The sequence below is a fragment of the Betta splendens genome, chromosome 7 (genome assembly GCF_900634795.4).
Source record: "Betta splendens chromosome 7, fBetSpl5.4, whole genome shotgun sequence".
Classification (NCBI taxonomy): Eukaryota; Metazoa; Chordata; class Actinopteri; order Anabantiformes; family Osphronemidae; genus Betta; species Betta splendens.
Window position 1 is genome coordinate 12825061 of NC_040887.2, and position 18476 is coordinate 12843536.

The 18476-nt window shown below is 40.5% G+C and overlaps 1 protein-coding gene and 1 long non-coding RNA gene across 4 annotated transcripts; one reads left to right on the forward strand and one right to left on the reverse strand.

Annotated features, from left to right (window-relative positions):
- Positions 1 to 245: 245 nt before the first annotated feature.
- LOC129604346 (uncharacterized) lies at positions 246 to 5193 on the reverse strand. Of its 2 annotated transcripts, XR_008695145.1 has the most exons (4): positions 1586 to 5193; positions 1418 to 1485; positions 967 to 1125; positions 246 to 762 (listed from the first exon to the last, which is right to left on the reverse strand). It is a non-coding gene; the product is annotated as an uncharacterized LOC129604346 (long non-coding RNA). The 2 variants fall into 2 exon arrangements; XR_008695144.1 differs by having other exon boundaries at positions 1418 to 5193.
- Positions 5194 to 5255: 62 nt separating this feature from the next.
- On the forward strand, positions 5256 to 17060 carry LOC114858792 (carbohydrate sulfotransferase 11-like). Of its 2 annotated transcripts, none has more exons than XM_029156375.3 (4): positions 5256 to 5679; positions 13525 to 13601; positions 13944 to 14108; positions 14200 to 17060. In XM_029156375.3, the coding sequence occupies exons 1-4, from the start codon at positions 5583 to 5585 to the stop codon at positions 14881 to 14883; spliced, it is 1023 nt and encodes a 340-aa protein (XP_029012208.1). In that variant the 5' UTR covers positions 5256 to 5582; the 3' UTR covers positions 14884 to 17060. The 2 variants fall into 2 exon arrangements, with proteins under 2 accessions (XP_029012208.1, XP_029012209.1); XM_029156376.3 differs by having other exon boundaries at positions 5258 to 5679; positions 13947 to 14108.
- The last annotated feature ends 1416 nt before the right edge of the window (positions 17061 to 18476 follow it).

An 18476-nucleotide genomic window follows, 5' to 3' on the forward strand; every position in this document is an offset into this window, starting at 1 on the left:
AACGCCCAAGCAGAATAATGGTGCTTTGTAATGAGCACATCCTTTGCGGTCACTTCTTCCCTAATGAATATAATGAGAAATCAATACTTTTTTCTGTTCTCCTTAAGTTACCCCGGTGTCTGAAATGCTTCAACCTCAAAGTTGGTTGCTGAGGAATTGCTTCGGCTCAAGTGCCACACGAGTGGGAAACATTTAAGTGGTTTGAAAGTGGTTAGACAATATAATCAGTGCAGTTCTACCTTCCAGCTGGACCAGAGCGGAAGAAGCTTTAGAGATGAGCTGCAGAGGCATTTGGCCATGTGCTCCTCCAAACCTTGGGAAAGGAAAGCTTCTTTTATTCTAACCAGCGATCAAGTGACCAAGCATCCCTCCGTCCACCTCTCGCTGGTCACATGCAGAGAAATCACAGTCCTAATACCTCCACAGCTGATTAGTTTGGTTTAATAACAAGCTATCGATGTGGTATTGTAGAAAGTACCCAGGATTTGACTGCCAAGCCTTGGCCTCATTAAAACCAGTGCCTCCAAGCCATGAGCGAGGATCCATTATGTGGTGGTACTGCGTTAGGCTAGAGTACGCTCCTCCAAAGGCCACCTCACTATGCTGAAGAGCAGAGAAGCAGCTACAGCAAAAATGTGTTTAGTTGGGCTTCTGGTGTGTATTTAAAGTCAAATGACAGTTACTGTAATGTACCTGTCAGTTTCTACACAGTCGATTTCCAAGCATCTTATTTCACATGAAGTTAATGAGTCATTCCCACATCTGCAAATATCACAGCAGTAATAATCAATAACAATGCTGAATGCTGAAGTAATTGCTCCCACTTCAGTAACATTTGCAAACACAGTTGTTATCTTTTATGTAATTAAATGCAGTTTACAATGAAAAAATAGTTAGTAACTTAAGTCTTGGTATTCTACATGTGTTACATAAGCAGTGTTTTCACTCTGTCTGTGCTTATCTCACTTGTCAGCTGCGTCTCTGGTGACGAAGTGCTAATGGTCTAAACGAGCTCCGTGGTGGTTCTGCTGCAGGAACCCAGGCCTGTAAAACATTGAGGTCATCCTTGGCAGATGCAGGTTGCCTGGTTACAGAATGCTGTTGAACGCTGGCAGCTTGGCCTGTCTGTAGAATTATAATTATTTTCAGTGGTAATGTTTTCTGAGGCACACAGTCTGTTAAATGTTACACATATTTTCCCCCGTGAAGTTTAATAAAACTTGTAAAATTAGTATAAACATGTATTTCTTCATCTAATTTTGTACACAAGCCCTTTAAATCACCCTTAAACTCTTGTAATATATATAATGTAATATTTAGTCGTTCAATGTTTGTCTAGCACATATAATATAGAACATCAGCACATAGTTCACAGTCAACTGCTATAGCTCTTAATGATGAAAATGGAAAGTATTACTATTAATATGTTGCCGACCATCAGCGTTTGTAATATTTTCCTCCTTCACGGGACGGGTCATCAAGATTCTGAGGATTATGGCACATGGTGAAGTTGAACCTGGTTAGATTCAAAGTGCTTTGCGCTGATGACTTTTCCATATGGTAGACACAATATCAGGAGAATTACATCGGGGAAAGAAACAGTGAGTCTAGGGTAAGCAGGTTTCTCTGCACTGCAACGAGGAGGAAATGGGGAAGAAGTGTAATAAGAGGTTCCCCTCCGCAGTATCTTCTGCCAAACCTCCAGCACTGGAATAGCTGGCCATGCAGCGAGTGGTCTAAAACATGCACAGTAGAACACATATGAGGCCTGTTGGGAAGGAAGATTAAAACTAAAAATATCAGTCTTCTCACACTTTGCACTCTTGATTTTTCATAATTTACGAGATCATTTACTGTTGGCCTTAATTACTGAACAGTAAATAACACAGGATTAAAGTTAACGTCATTTAAGTTAATACTTCTCTTCTTTGTTAATGCCATGTCAACATCTTGCTCATCATCAGAAGACAAATTCCGAAGTCTGAACAAGACATGGAAAGAAATCATTTACAACAAGACTGTGGTCTCAGCTTGTATTTATGGCTCGAGGCAATCTTAAAAATATTTAGCTGACATTTTACCAGGCCAGTACAAACGTCCATTTATTTTTGATTTAGATTCTTTGCTACATTGGCAGCATAGTTGATCTTGTGCATTTGCCCTTTGCATTTTCAGTTTTTATACTAGTTGTCTCTGTGTGTTAACGGCCTCAACAAGGAGCTGTGTGTACTACAAATGTCACATTTGAGGCCACTACTAATGGTCTGGGCTTTGAGGATGTGTGATGCCACTGGATAAACTGGTGGATAAACTGGAGGAAGAGTCTGGATTCACCAGATTAAAACCTGACCTGAACCAGTACCAGGTTAGTTTGCCCAGTAGGTGGGTAGAAAGAGCAACACACAGGGCTTCTGCCTGTGCTTCAGACAGGATGGACCGCCTGAGCTCGTTTTGAAATGAAAGTCAACACTGGCTTATTGTAGCTGCTCCTGCTGCCCGCTGTGTGCGTCTCAGCTGTGCTTGGCTTGTGTTCACAGACCTATACCGCATGAATCGCCCCCCCTGCTTAGAAACCCCATGTTTATAGGTTATAATAATTATATCAGACTTTTGTTCTTATAACCTCTACTGTACAAAACAAAGCAAATCCCTGCTATTTATTTATGTGGGATGGGACATTTAGAGTTTATACTGCTATGCTTGACCCACATTCTGTGTCAGGACTGACGTACACCGGAAACTGGTGTCCTAACAAAAGACGAGCCAAAGTTCTGACTCTGTTGGCGTGTCCCTAATGGTTAATGATGATTTTAGCTGGAGTCCCTTCACTCTCAGCAGCAGGGCACAGCTGTTTCAGTGGAAATAAAAGCTTTGATAAGCTACTGCAGAGGATGTGTAAAACTTTACTGACCCGCAGACGCTGACACCGAGGGATTACTGTTGCAAAGTTGGAGGAGGGATAACAGCATAAGGAAAGAAATTCACAGAAAGGTGATGATGGTGTATCATGATCACAAGGATACACATAAGTAGTAGGAATGTGGTAGTGTATATTGTCGTACAGTGATCTTCAAAGTAAGTTTTTTTTTTTTTTATTTGTTTGTTTTTTTTGGCAGGCAGATCTGCTTGCTTTTTTCTATATGTTTATCTATATTTAGACAGAAAAGTATTCAGCAGACTAAAGTCACATCTACAAAATATCCTTTTTGCGATTTTAACTAATGGGATGTGGTTTTCTGATCATTTGAACTTTGCTGCTTGGGTTGGTGTATATTACAGGCTGTTTTTACAGGGGTTGTGATTAAATCTTTTCAAAGACTTGAAAACTGGCACAGGTTCACGTCCAGTAAAAGGCTGTTGCATGTTGTGCCGTGTGTTTTAAGCTATGTTACTGTCTTTTAGTTGTAGATGCGATGTCTCCACATTAGGCCAGTCATCACAGCCCATCCCAGAAAACCTCCACATCAAAGGATGGTAATGAACTCAACCGCTAACTGCGGGTCTGTGAACACATGCAAAATGGAAAAGTGCACACATTTGATTCTCTGAAATAGTCATCTGTTATTTGTTTATAACATTTTGTATTTTATATGAATTATATTATTACTATTACTATTACTATTATATTATTACTATTACTTATTAATTATATTATTACCCACAAAATGAATGAACTTGATGCTCCTTATTTGTCAGTCTGTTACACACGGTGTATGTACATGTAGTTAGTCTGGTAGGATTACTTTGATATTTTAGGATTTGTGTTAAATTAGTTGTTGGGCTGGTGAAGACGCTCCACCTTGTAAAGTGGTGAGAAACTCCTCATTGAGAAGCAAAGAGAAGATTAAAACTGTGGGTGGCCCAAAAAAAAATCTACTGGTGAGAGTTGTGTGGTGGAAGCTAACATTGGCCCAGACAACCACGTAATTTGCCAAATGATCCCTAACCAAGTCTTTCTCGTTCTCAAGTCTGAGATCTCTGTTTAATGTTTTCCAAGAAACACGTCGGGCATTTGATACTGTAGGCCTAATGATGGGCATGTGCATAATTATAGCACTCCTAGATAGGCGGTGTGAATGATCATGTTGCTCACATGCTGACCTGGCACTTCCTTGGTGGCTCAGTCTCCGCCACGTCTTTGGCTTTTAAGTGAATAAACCCTGTCTGAGTCCACAGTTTTTAAGTGTGTTTTGTATCTGTGTTTTTATAAGGTAACATCTGGGAAACATCATATTACTAATGAGTTGAACCAAATGCTGTAGTGGAGCTTTTTTGATTGATTAAAATTGATTAAAAATTGATGCTGCTTTAAGCAAAGAGCATTTTCAAATTCACACAATTCATCTTTTATAATTGATAACTAGCATTACATCTGTGATATTTGAAATTTGACAAGTTAAACTATAAAACAAGTTGTATCATGTCTCAGGTTTTGTAGCTTATTGTGTGGATCTGGGTTATGTATTGACTTTACAGTAGAGGATATAGTCTTGACTTTGTTTTGGTTCTCAGGCAACCATCTGATATCGGTTATTGGGACTTTAATTATTTGTAAACATACTGTACATGAAAAATGTATTAACAACTGAAGAATAACTGATTTTTTTATGAGCCGGGCTGTTATCTCTTGGATGACAGTGCTCAAAGCAAGAACAAATGGATAAGTGCTGCAGCATCTGAACAGTCTTACAGTGATGCTGTCTTTCATTACAGTTACACTAACTGCCAACAATTTCAAATAATAAACTCTAGGCTACTATACTAGCTATTATTAAAAATACAAATTCACAGCAATTACCTGGTCAAATATTAAATCGATATTCGTTTTTTTTAATGTGTGTGTAAAGTGTTTACTGGTATTATTAAGCTGTTAACTAACTAGCTAACTGAGTCATACGGGACATGGTGTACCGATGTTGTCTGCCGTAACCACTGTAATGCTGCCTTCAAGTGCTGCCTGTACACTACTTCATAACTTCATCAGTAGGAAGTGGGACTGTGGGCGTCGCATGGCAACTCTGGATCACCGGGACAAACTGCTGTGATTATTGTTCATGAACGTTTAGCGTAGCTCGCTTGTGAAATTCGTTCAAATGTATGCGGTTAACCCGAGGAAATTCGACGTTGTCAGTTCGGTTTCGATATTTCCGTCCGTCCCTCAACGCACCGCCAACATGGAGGAAAGGGTGCGCGAGAAGGGGTGGGTGACGTCACGGCGTGGCGATGTCCCGTCCAAGTTTGTGTTGCTTCGTCAAACTGTAAAAACAACTGGTTCGGGAAGCGACTAGAGCGGAACAAAGGTCTCTCTTTTGTTTTAGTGTCACGTCAACGCAAGGCTCTTATGAGTTTCCTCGGAGGTGACTTTGACTAAATTGTGTGTAACTGTTACTTTCTAACCCGACAAAGACTTAGCGGTTGCGTGTAGTTAACGGCTAATCGAGCCCTTCTTGGATGGCGGGTCGAACCTCCTCCGTCCCCCACGTTTGATACCGCGGGCTCGCATCCTCCGTGGACCGGGCTCGTATGCGCCGCGTCGAGGCGGCACCGGGGAGTCGGGGGCTCCGCCAGCAGAGCCGGGCTCGATGATGAGGATGCCCAGAGGAGGACGTGTGCTGCTGGCGACGTGCCTCGGCTCGCTCTTCGTTCTGGTGCTGTACTTTCAGAGCATCACCAAGCCAGGTAAGCGCCCGGTCCGGTCCGGTGTCCGTGGTACCGGCGCATGCGAGGGCTCCGTCTGTTTTAGCAAGTTAGGAAGTAGGAAGTAAAACTGTCTTCGAACTTCCCTTTCGTTTCCAGCTTGTACTGCGGACTGAAACTTCGTGGTATAAAGACAGACGCCGCTTTAATCGTGTTTGTGTGAACACATCGTTTCGCAGGGGTTGAGCAGCTTGTGTCAAACGTGTGAAACCTGCATGCACCGTTTCAGTAAAAACGGCAACTCTGACATTATTCTGCCTTCACTGGGTGCTCATGTCTCAGTTTCCAAGATGCTTGTGTGAAGATGTTGACAGTTCCACTCTGTGTTTAACATTGACGTCCCCGTGGGCGCTGGAGTCCTTGTAAAAGCTTTCAGAGTTAATGGCATTTGCTGAATTGCATTGGACTCCACTATACAGGTGTACCTAATAAAGTGACCAGTGAGGGTCCGTTGGCATGTGCACAGACATAGACCTTATTCATACTTCATTTCAGCCGTGTTTCATTGTGGATGATGGAATGTTACGAACCCTCCCTCCCAGAGACCCCCAGCATTCCTCAGCCCTGGCCCTCTCTCCTTTCTCCACGTTTCCTGGGCCGAGTCCGTTTTGGACGTTGAAAGACAGATTTGCTCCTCTGGGACTGTAGACTGCCAGAGAAATCAGAGCTCGGAGAGAAGAGGGGGGGGGGGGTCAGGTAGAAGTCCCTGATTTATGCCTACCACACATGACAAATAGGCTGGAAGAGCACACAGGTATTTTACATGTCCTTAGCAGTGTTTGGTTATGCTGTATATTCATTATGTATGTCATCGCGGTGCATACTAAATCATGCGTATTGCATATAGAATATGATTAGGAAAGAATTAAAGGCAAACATGAAAAGTGTTGTCGCAATCACCACATGAAGGAACCGTACAGAGCCACGGTCGGAAATTAACTTTTAAAGACCACCAGAGCCCAGGCACAGAATGAATGCAGCGCTGGTGGCAGACTAACAAACCACATGCTGCCACACCTACAAGCAACACACTTTAGCACTGTCCTCGAACCTCCCTCCGCCAGCTAGGTGCATGTATGCTTATGGCCTGACCTGTTTAGGCTAGTCTGCTATACAGCCCCACCGTGGAAGCCACATTAGAAAGCACTAATTCTCAGGATGTCAACAAAGCACAAAGCTTCCTTAATTACTGTGTATCTAGTGGGAGTGGGTTCGAAAACCAACACTACCTTTCTTCTCTAGGTGATCATTATCGAAGGCTTTTCATTTTTCACTGTACTGCAGGATGAAAGGTAATCTGTAGTATTGTGTGCCCATGTGTTGTCCAATGTGCAATGTGTTTTAAATCAAAATATAATTTAAATATATTCCCACCTAAGTTCTTAAATGTTTTTGAGTTATATTATTGATTTTCCATATTCAACATCTACTGTAGTCAGTATTTGAGCAAACCTCCCGTAAGGCTAGAGTAAGATGGTGTGTTTTAGAAAGAATTTCTCAAGAACTGCTTTAAAATGGCAACTTTGATAAATGTGTTCATCTATAGAGTATTTCCCCTATTAGGTTGTTTCTTGGCTCAGTGGAAATACTTTATTCATCATGACTCACAGATAAGCAGAGCTAGAGAGACATTTTTTTAACCATCCTGTCACCAGAACACACACACACATGATGACACTAGAGTTACGCTGACTGATGGCTTATCGAAAGGAGGACACTTGGTTAAGATTAAAGAGGAAAAACTGTGCTGGTGGTAATGAGCTCAGCTGTGTGGTTAGTGTTGCATTACTGTGGTACTGCAGTTAAAATTTTGTCTTGTGCATTTGGCGATAATTACACAGGGTCTTAGCTAAAGGAACAGCTGATGTCAGTCTCTGCAATGGGTTCTCACCAACAGCTGTATCAGCCTGCATCAAAAAGCATTAATTTCAACTTTTAGCCTCTTTAATGCTGGAGTGACAGAATAAGAGCTGGGGGAGTGTGCACAGTGATGAAGTCATGCACTGACTCTTCCTTGAACCTCAGCACTAACAAAACAAATAAATCATATTCAGCTTACTGAGGAATACCTATACTGTGGGATTTAGTGCAGTATGCTCTTTGTGATATTTACAGAGCAAACACCAGGCTTTTAGGCTCTTTAGAAGCAGGAGTAACAGAACAAGGAATTCCACGAACCCATCACCTTTTGCACTTTACAACATAGAGGCATGTACACACACTGAGATTAATGAGATTAATTATGAGTCTTGCAGGAAACTGAAAACAGACATATCAGAATACACTCTTTGCTGTATTCATACGCACATTGGTTTCTTGTGTTTTATATTTATAAAACACACAGTTTAATGTGTGATCTCGTGCTTATCTTGCAGTTGAGTTTCTGTCTCGGTAGATGGGCGCAGACGTCACATATTTTAAAATGCCTTGTGTTTCTCGTTTACGTGGCATACTGAACCATGTCTCTTAATTAAATCAGCCGTTTCATACCAAAAAGGAAGTGCGCTGCATGGGATTGTTGTGCTTCAATTGTGCTACTTCCTGTACCAACTCCCTTGATTTGGCTCTTTGGGAAAGAAATCCAAGCCAAATCCAATGTTCCGTTCTAAACTCATTAGTTAAGACATGTCAGTTTTGTTACACTTTTTCTAGGGGTAGTTGTAGAATCTGAATCTGAAGAACGTCCCCTGGCATTGTGATATGATACTGATCATTTATTCATGTTTTGTTAGGTTAAACTTAACTAAAAAAGATTGTTCTGTACAGGTAGGTGACTTGCAGCTGTGTGGAGTTGGTGATATTTAATGAAATGCAGACCAATTAATGTTCACACAATGACAACTTACTCATCACAAGCACAGTTTACATAATTTGCTCACACTGGATGTAGAATGCCACATGCAAACTTATGTGATCCAGTTTTTGCTTGTTTCATAATGTGGTCTCTCCCTGAGGTGTACACCTCCACCTTAGGTGAATGGAGCACTGACATTATGTCCATAGTGATTTTATGCAGATTTTATAATTGTTATTTTTGTCTCTGCTGATGGATAAGGCCATAGATCACAGTAGCAGTTAGCAGAACTGTTATATTCATGATTTTAGTCTAGTCTAGTCTGGATGGAGTCTTCTGATTAAGATGTGGCTGTATTTAGTTTCAATTTTCTCAAACTTCAAAGCTTCGAAGAGGCTGTCACCATATTTTATTTTTTTCATTCCTGATACTTAATACTACTCTGTTCATTTACAATAGTTTTCTTTTGAGCTTGTGTAAAATGTTTGACCTACTGAGGACAATTCCCTGACATGTGCTATTTTCAGTCACCCTCTCTTATTAAGTACATCATAATTTGAACTAAAATAGAGATGAACACCCACTTTCTTTTTCCCCTCAAACTCTTTTATGTGGTTGTAATGACTCAGCAGTGCGTGGCACAGTGTCGTGTGTGTGTCATTTGAGTGCATGGACATGTTGCGATGCCAAGTAACTGAACTCAGCGTACAGTAGAAGGGTGGTGCCCAGGCCCAGCATATGTCAGATGTGAAGTCAGCATGTCAGCACCTACTAGCTAAGTTTAAATCTACACTGTGCTAACTCCTGCTGTTTGCCACAGGAAATGGTTTTTTACAACATCAAATTTCTCTCTACTGTATATGCAATGCAGTTAAAAAAAAATTAAAATCATCTTTCGGCCGAGTTGCTCAAATATTGGCACCTTGGATTAGAACCCTGCATTGCTTTATATTCATTCATTACCTGTTTATTACCTTTTGCTAAGCAGCAGTACACAACTTCACTAAACGCGCCCTCTTTCATAGCTTCATAGCATTGCTAGGGGGCACATGAATAGCTTTATGAATGTATAGAGCATGGCACAATGTTGAATCACAAGTTATTGTATCTGCCGTTGCACATGTTGACCTGAAACCAATCCACAGATGACCCTTTTTAAGTTTGTTTTGTCAGACATCAGTGATGCTCCACATTCTTCTGGTTCTTCCGACAATGACAACTCTAAACAGCGGCAACCTCAAGGCCTGCTTTCATGTGTCCTGTGCACACATTCAATGGAGCCCATACGCATAAAAGTTGTAAAGAATGTTGCGATGCCTTTAGGGCCAGTGCCAGCAGCTTTTAAAGCATGCTGTACACCACATGTTACACCTGGTGGCTGTTTGTTCTGCTGCATTCTCTGCGGGGTGTTTGTGGCAAAGTTTTTGTCTTGTTTTGTTTATTTCTGAAAACAGGTTTTTGTAGGAGAAAGCATTTAAACATAAATGCATGCATATTCAGAGACTAGAGCTGGAGACCTTTTCTGTTTTGAGCATGTTTATTGACTTTTATAGTGACCATTTTGATTTGGTTTCCTTCTGCAAGTGGTGATGTATTTGTGGGAAAGGAGTATTTAAGAGAGTTGGAATAAAGTTATTTTTCAGTTACTGTAGTAAACCCAAACTTGTGTTTAATTCACAAAACAAATACTTACTTTAAGAGAAACAGTCCTACTATAAATAGGATTGTAAAAGAACCTACAAATATTGGCTGAGAATTCAGAGTTGTAAATATTTTTCTAGGTAATCCCCTGCCTGCGTGGAGTTTCTTCTCAACAAAAACAATTCCTATTGTGATAGAGTTTTACAGTATAAGCTCACACAAGAGTTTGCTTCATCTCCCTTAGCTTCTCTCGCTTTGGGGCTGGCTAATAAAGAAGAGGTTCTGGACCTTAACGGAGTAGACGCTTAGTCTGTCAAGTCTCTACAGACTCATGATCTAAAGCCCTTGATTGCTCTTGCTAATTGGAGGCAACCTGTAGATGGACTTTAGGCAAGTCGAAATGGTGTCGACACGCATTTTGGCTTAGCTGTCTGAAACACCTAATTAGTGGCAACTCACTGCACGAGAATTATATATGCTTAGACCAACACAATCCCCGATCACGTGTTACTCCTCATAACCCCCTTGTGTCTTCCTGCCCTCACTTGTTTTCATTTTGTTTCTTTCTCTCATATATTACAATGACATTTTGCTTATGACACCACGGTTCTCTGTCAGTCTTGGAAAGTGTCCCCCTTCAAGTAAACATTTGCATTACTAATGACACATAATCTCATCCTTAGTGAGAGCATACAGGGTAAAAGATTATTCAAATGTGAAAAGTTTATTTGGGGCTGGGAGGGCAGATGTGCAATATTTAAAAGAATGGCCCACACACACAGTCAGCATATCTTTGTTATACTCTTTAACAAACTTTGTCACTGTCTCTCTGTTTTGTGATTAGTCATAATAAAGTGCCTTCTGTTTATAATCATCCAAACCAGTGTAGAGGCTTAATGGAATCTTGTTTGTCTGGGAGAAAAACGGAGTCCAACTTCACACGCATGACTGCCTTTCAAATCGGACGGGCCGAGCTCCAGCGTGGGCTGATTTGTGTATGTAGCAAGACTGGGGCCTCTTCTGCTCCTCTTCAACCGTCAGTATTGTGTCACTTCCTGGTTCTGAAAGGAAGTGGTGGTTTTCTGGTTTACGTGATAGAACACACGGCACAGAAAAAATATGTAGTTTAATGATTAGCACGGAGTAGCTCATGAAATGCGCTTTCCCATGTGACAGAAAAGACAGTATGACACACAATGCATAAATAAAGGATGGAGATAAATAGATACATATATACAAATATGTAACGTGTTATATGTATTCCCACACAAGGAAATAACCATTCCTTATATAAAAGCTTATATTTTTACACCTATACACAAAAAGACAATTTGATATTTTGTCCAAATGACACATACTCTGATAAGTAAGTGTAGGCAGAGATGATTGATTACTAGCCCTCACTCCTTTGTTTTGCTGAAACAGAACATTTGCTGGAACCTTGAAATGCTCTAGTCTAGACATTACCCAGAGTAGCTGAATGTGAGAACACAAATGACTAAGTCACTGGTTCTGAAAGCAACACACAGTATCACACCAGGTCCCTAGTACACACTCTGAGTCATGTCCAGCTTATTCCATGAGGGAATACAGCAAGTGAGTCAGCAATAAACCAGAAAGCATGGGAGGCGTTCAGTGTGATCTCGTGTTGACTGGGCTTCTTTATTGTCAGCATAACAGACCCTCATGCCTTTAGAAAACAGTCAACCACTTGTGTATTAGGTGAATTTATGACAGCTTGTGAAGTACAAACTACAGGGCTTCCTTTTTCTTTAGAACATGTGGTCATGATGGGGATGTGAATCTACATACTCCCAGTTCTACTTTTATAACGTCATTCATGTTTGAAGACAGATAATATTTATTATACTCAATCATTTCTAGGCATTGACTAAAGCCAGCTTTGTGCCTATCTGATCCATACTCGGCCCAAGATGGGCTTTAATGTAGCCAGTAAAGGATTTCAGTGCCGTCCAGCAGGACCTGCATGTTTGTGTTTGGATGATGTGGCACATTTTCACCCAGAGGAAGTTGGGGATTTTGTTGATTTTTGTGAGCTCACGCAGAGAGGACAGGGAGCGGCTGAGTTATGACAGTCTCTCTGTCTCCTGCTACCTTTTCTACCATAATTACTAACTCTCTAATTCTCCTTATTTTATATAAAAATAATGATTTCGATCTTAGAGAGGTGCAGGAGGGGCCTTTTATAAATGTCCTATTTCAGAACAGTGAAACTAAATTTGCCGTGTGCTAGCTCCACAGAAATAGAGAATATGGATTTCATAGCATACTATAACCTTTAACCTTTTTTTATGAATTACTGTTATGCTTTCCATATGTCTGTATAGTGTTGCTCTTTGCACATATTGTCATATTTTTTGTAGTTTACCTTATGATTTCAATTTACACATTCTCCCTTAGCAGCCTGTTCTCATTCCAGCTTTGAAAGACATTTAAAGTAGCCCTAAGCATTGTTTAGCCACATGTGCAAAACAAATCACTTTTCTTTCTACCGTTAAATGCAGACCCCAGCACTTACTGCCATTAGGCTGGGAGGAGGGGGATGGGTGTGGGGCCTGAAATGGGAGACGAAGGTGAGAGAACTGCTGGAGGAGAGACACTAGCACGATCTTCAAACCAGTAGAGCCTCAAGCATCATTAAAAATATGTTACCCTGTCACTGGGTGTATGGTCTGGTAATTGGAACTGGGTGACAAAACATTGTTGCTTCCTCCATTTAATTTGCTGCGTCTATATAGGAGTAGGGTAATTGAGAAATTATGTCCGTCATACAGAAAGTTTGGTTTCTTTTTTCATGGGGGGGAAAAAAACCTTAGGAATGTTAACTCTGACCCTCACTATAACTCTACTTGGACATCTTTACAGTGTAATTTAAACTTTGTATAAACACGTGAGATTGTGGGCGAAATACAACTCTGTGACCTGTATACAAGAATATGAAAAATGACAGTAACGTAGTTGGATCTAAATCTGTGGTGACACCGTCAACAAAACTGAGGATTTGAGTTATTTTTGATGACCTGTTGCCTAAATCTGAGACAGATTTGTTGTAATGTTTTTGGATTTTTCCTGCTGGGACACTGAAGCTTGGATTTACTAGTGTGTTTGTAAAACTAGTGTTATTATAAAACTGATGTCGTCTACCACTAAAAGTGCACTTTAGACATTAGACTGTTAAGGATTTGTACTATTTGAATAATTTTAACCCTAGATGCATTTATCATATAAATCACGTAAAAGTAAAATGAATAAGGGTAAATATTGTCTATAAAGTTGATAAAGATACAGAAAGGTCTTCTGTTAAATGGTCATTGTTTGCTCAACATCTAATCGCATGAAACATGGATTTAAATGTTTCTCTTTAACTTCAGAACCTGGTGTGAAGACTGGCAGCAGACCAGAGATAAACAAGAGAAGTCCACTGTCGACTCCGTATAATGGAGACCAGGTTAGAAAATAACCAGACACACAGTAAAGCCCATGTGCCAAATTCTTGGACATTTCACCAGTACAGTATGTAATGACTGATGACACAGTTCCTCATAATCAGTGGAGCTAAGAAGTCCAGCTGCTGGCTCTAACTTTATTAGTTCACAGTTGACTCCAAGTATTACAGTATATTTCCTGATGTAGCTATTCCATCTCAGAAACATCCAGTAATAACCTGCCCTGCACTACAGGCAGACGTGTAAACTCAGCAGATTTTAAAAGGTGTTTCTGGTGGTTTTTTTGTGCTTTAATCACACATTGTTTCCCTCTTTCATCTACCCTGTGTTGTCCTTATTACAAGCAGCTGGAGCTGTTGGCAGCCCACAGATCCCTCCAAGGCCGCAGGGAGCTTTTGGAACAGGCTTGTCTGACCCACACGAGGAAACGCCGTGTGCTTTCTCCTGAGGATCTCAAACATCTCATTGTGGATGATAAACACAGTCTTATCTACTGCTACGTACCCAAGGTCAGTAGCAGTATATTAAGTGGTGCTGCTTGAATGGTTTCCACTAGTTTCCCAATCGGACAAACAATTTGTTTCCTTCAATCGCTTCCAGGTTGCTTGCACCAATTGGAAACGTGTTCTAATGGTCCTCACCAGTGACGGCCGCTACACTGACCCACTTTCCATCCCTGCCAATGAGGCGCACATCGCAGGTAACCTTCGCACACTTTCTGAGTTTTCAGTCCCCGAGATCAACAAACGGCTTCGCAGCTACCTCAAGTTCATTTTTGTAAGGGAGCCCTTTGAGCGACTGGTATCTGCCTATCGGAATAAGTTCACACGGAGCTACAATACCGCTTTCCACAAGCGCTATGGAACCAAGATCATACAGCGCCACAGGGACAACCCAGAGCCCAGAGCACTAAGGGAAGGGAATGACGTTTCTTTCCAAGAGTTTGTCCAGTATCTCGTGGACCCTTGGACTCAACGGGAGGAGCCTTTTAATGAGCACTGGGAGCGGGTACATTCACTCTGCCACCCATGTTTGATCCACTACGATGTTGTGGGTAAGTACGAGACTCTGGAGCCAGATGCTCAGGCTGTTCTCAAATTAGCCAGAGTGGATGGATCTCTTCAATTTCCTACATCTGGTAAGAGCACTCGAACGGATGGCAACATGGCAGCTCACTTTTTTAAACATATTAGTCCTTTCTACCAGAAGAAACTGTTCAACCTGTATAGAATGGACTTCCTGCTCTTCAACTACTCCACACCAGAGTATCTCAGGACTCGATGACAAGCAGAGAGGAGGACTGGGTGTGATACTTCACTTTCACATCCCGTTCAGACGTCTAGCAAAAAATTTGCACTTTCTTAATTGTCAACAACTTTTTATCCTCCTTAAACAAAGTGGTTTGTTCCAAGGAGAGCTAACACTTGTAGAGAATAACTGGATTATCTGGTCACAGACAGTGGAAACTAATTTCTTCGATCAGTTTGTGCTGTAATCCAGGTTTGCTGTAACGAGACAAGTAAGGAGTATTTCTGCATTTAGCAGAATGAAAATTGGCAAATTCCAAAATCTTTAATTTTGTTCATAAACGAGGTTATTTTTGCCTTCCATTTCAAATTCAGTATTTATTTTGCTTTTGTGATTTCTTGCTTTGAAATTACCTAACCTTTTTTCTTTCCCAACTTTAATAAGTTGTGTTGGTGATGGTCGTGGGCGTTGGTGTTAAGTGCCTTGCCAGCATTCCACGGCTTGTTTTCTTCTGTTTTCTCCTTTAAAGTCACCTTTCAGAGGAGCAGGTCCTCCTCTTGCAAGTACATGTGGTGAATGTGGCGACTGTAAAACTGAGCACGAGTTCAAAGAACCTGAAAGGCCTTTATTTATGTATGTCGGAGCAGGAACTATTTATTTTTGAGTTGTGAGGTAGTAAGGATTTTTGCTCAGTGAATTTTATTATCGCTCTGAGTAAACTTGCTGTTTGGCTATTGCACATAATTTGATACATAATATAAATGTAAAGAACAACTCTAAACTTACCAAATCATTTTATTTAAAATGAAAAAACAAAAAACATTTCGCTCTTTTGTCTAACTCAACCCAGAGACACTACTCAGACAATTATCTGAGCTTCATTATTACTATCCAACCTCCCTGCAGGTAAACAACCACATGAATGTGTGAAGTACTTAATTGTGTCCAGGTGTACCAATATGGAAACTTTTCAATTTGACTCCTTACACATTAATTCAATTTACATCTTTTGTCTTTATTTTTTGGTGTTTTTTTTTTTGTTTTTGTCTATCGACTTTTTTCTGTAATTACGGTAAGTCTTTGAACAATCCTCACACCTGAATTCAGACATGTTTTTAAAGATATTTTGATCTCTTTTTGTTAAATACAAAACCTATAGTAAATGGTGACACAAAAAATGGGAACTCTTCCGTTCAAAGTTCAAAGTTCCTGTTTGTCTGTGTCACCCTATAGATATGTTAGTCATTTTATTTTCATCAAAAAATAGCTTTTTCTCAAATGCCTCTAAAATATTTCTGGTTGTTTCATGGAAAAAATTAAAACATCATAGCCTGGACATGGCATTTGAGCGTTATCTCAGCAAACATTCTCAATGAAGGACATATTCGTAGGAACGCACGTTATGCAGTCAGAGTATTGGTTTAAAATATGTACACAGTTATGTTGGTACATGTGAAGACTGGTTGGCACAAAATGGTTTAATTTTATGCTTGTAGCTTCCAGATTCTTGTGATCTCTGTAAAATCTTCTGTTGCTGTCAGACAGGCCTGAGGGGTTCGGCCCCACTCTGAAAACATTGCTTTTTTTTCTTCCTCATGCCATGTTTTACCTAGTGCAATATGTGTGTAACATGTTGGAGCCTGTCTTTTTTTTTTAATGATTTCTTCTTTTTGAAGCTTTAAATTTTGTGCATTCATCCTTATGTCACATTTTGGGTTACTTGGGCTTTCATTGCAATGGATTACAGGGTTTTTTATGATCACCATGTAGTAGTGTGATTTAAGCCATAATTTAAAGCAAACTGTGACATGTTGAAACCCCCTTTTCTTATTTCTTTCTGGGGCTCAGTAGCATGCTGCATTAAATGATTCGCTTTGTACATTTCCAGGGATGCAAATACTGTAACGCAATAATGTCTTCCTCCAAAGTGAATGAACTTGCTGGATGTTTCTCTCCTGTAATACTCAGACGCTGCTGTTTATAACCACAGCTAGTCAGACATGTTTCAACCGTTTTGTGTCAAAATGTTTTTTTAGGCAAGCCGTGACCTGGTGAGTCACTGTGAAATGGTGAACAGAGCACAACCTTAACGAATCTCATGCACCAGTTTACTTGTGCCACAAAACTGTGAATCTGATAACTGATGTGTACAAGCTGTTGTGATGATTGGCTGTCTGCCGTGAAGTTGGAACAAATACAATACCTTCACAGAAGCAGTGATTGTCTGATTTTGACTTCTTTAACAAAAAGTAATACTTCATCTACAGCTTATACCAACTGTTGGAAACTGAGGGGGTTGTTAGGCAATAATTTTTAACGTATAATATAAAAAATTACCTGCTACAGTATAGTTAGACACTGAAAATCAACTTAAGCTTTGGTTTAAAGTCTCTTTTTTTATTTTTTTTAGTTTCACTTACATTTGCACAATACACTAAATTAGCAGTTGATATACATTTTGCTTGTAATTATTGGAATGGGTGTCTGTCACTGAATTACTTTGTTGCTGCAGATATCCTAATTTAAATATTTCCAGGCACATTTTGAATAATGTGCCATTGTTTTATATTTACATGAAATGTTGAGGTGGTAAATCATTCTTAGAAGGTCTTGGCACAGGATAGCACCGTGGTCCAGCTGCTAAAGTGAATGGGAATTAAGTCGAAGAGATTTGATATTTCAGTCCTGACACTCCCAGCTGAGGCTAAAGTTTTACCCTAACTTTATTACTTGTATATCGTTGTTTCTTACATTATGAATTACCACCACCTGTCTTGAATAATGCGTTTTGTGCCAAAGTGACACTTCATCTAACATTTCTTAACACTGAGAACCTCCAAGTCATATGCCCAAGAGATGCTCTGTCCCCACTGCTGTTCTGCCTGTCACCCAGAGTGGTTACAGGTACCGATTATGGAATAACGCAACCATTAGCCACCTCCTCTACATGGATGACATCAAGCTGTATGCCAAGAGCGAACGAGATATCTACTCGCTGATGCATAGCACCAGGATGTACAGCCAAGACATAGGAATATCGTTTGGACGGGTGGTAGCAAGGAGAGAGAAGGTGGTCAGGACTGAAGGGATAGAACTACTGTACCAGAGGGCAAGATAGCAGATGTGGAGCATGGCTACAAATACCTTGGAATCCCACAGGCAAATAGTAACCAAGAAAAGGCCGCATGGAAAACGGCAACCACTAAGTGCCTCCAAAGGGCGAGGCAAGTCCTGAGAAGTCAGCTGAATGCGAAGAACAAAGTCCAGGCAACCAACACCTACATCCTCCCGGTCATCAGGTACCCCGCTGGCATAATAAGCTGGCCAAAAGAGATGGAAGCCACTGACATAAAGACAAGGGTTCAGGTTTTTATTACAAAATATTACAGGTTGCTGTGTCACACGTCTCTGCCCTTTGTTATGCCCGGTTCTCAATGAATTAACAGGTTTTATTGAGTTTTTAGCAGCTGGAACTGGAGCAACTGGAGTTTTTTATTGTTTTTGTTTCTTTCCAGTTTATTTGTTGTATGATTTTATTTTTTTTTTTCCAGACATGATGTGGTTTTGCTTTGATTTGTTTTTCCCCCATGCATAGTGTGGTTTGATTCTTTTTCATGTATTTTCCTATT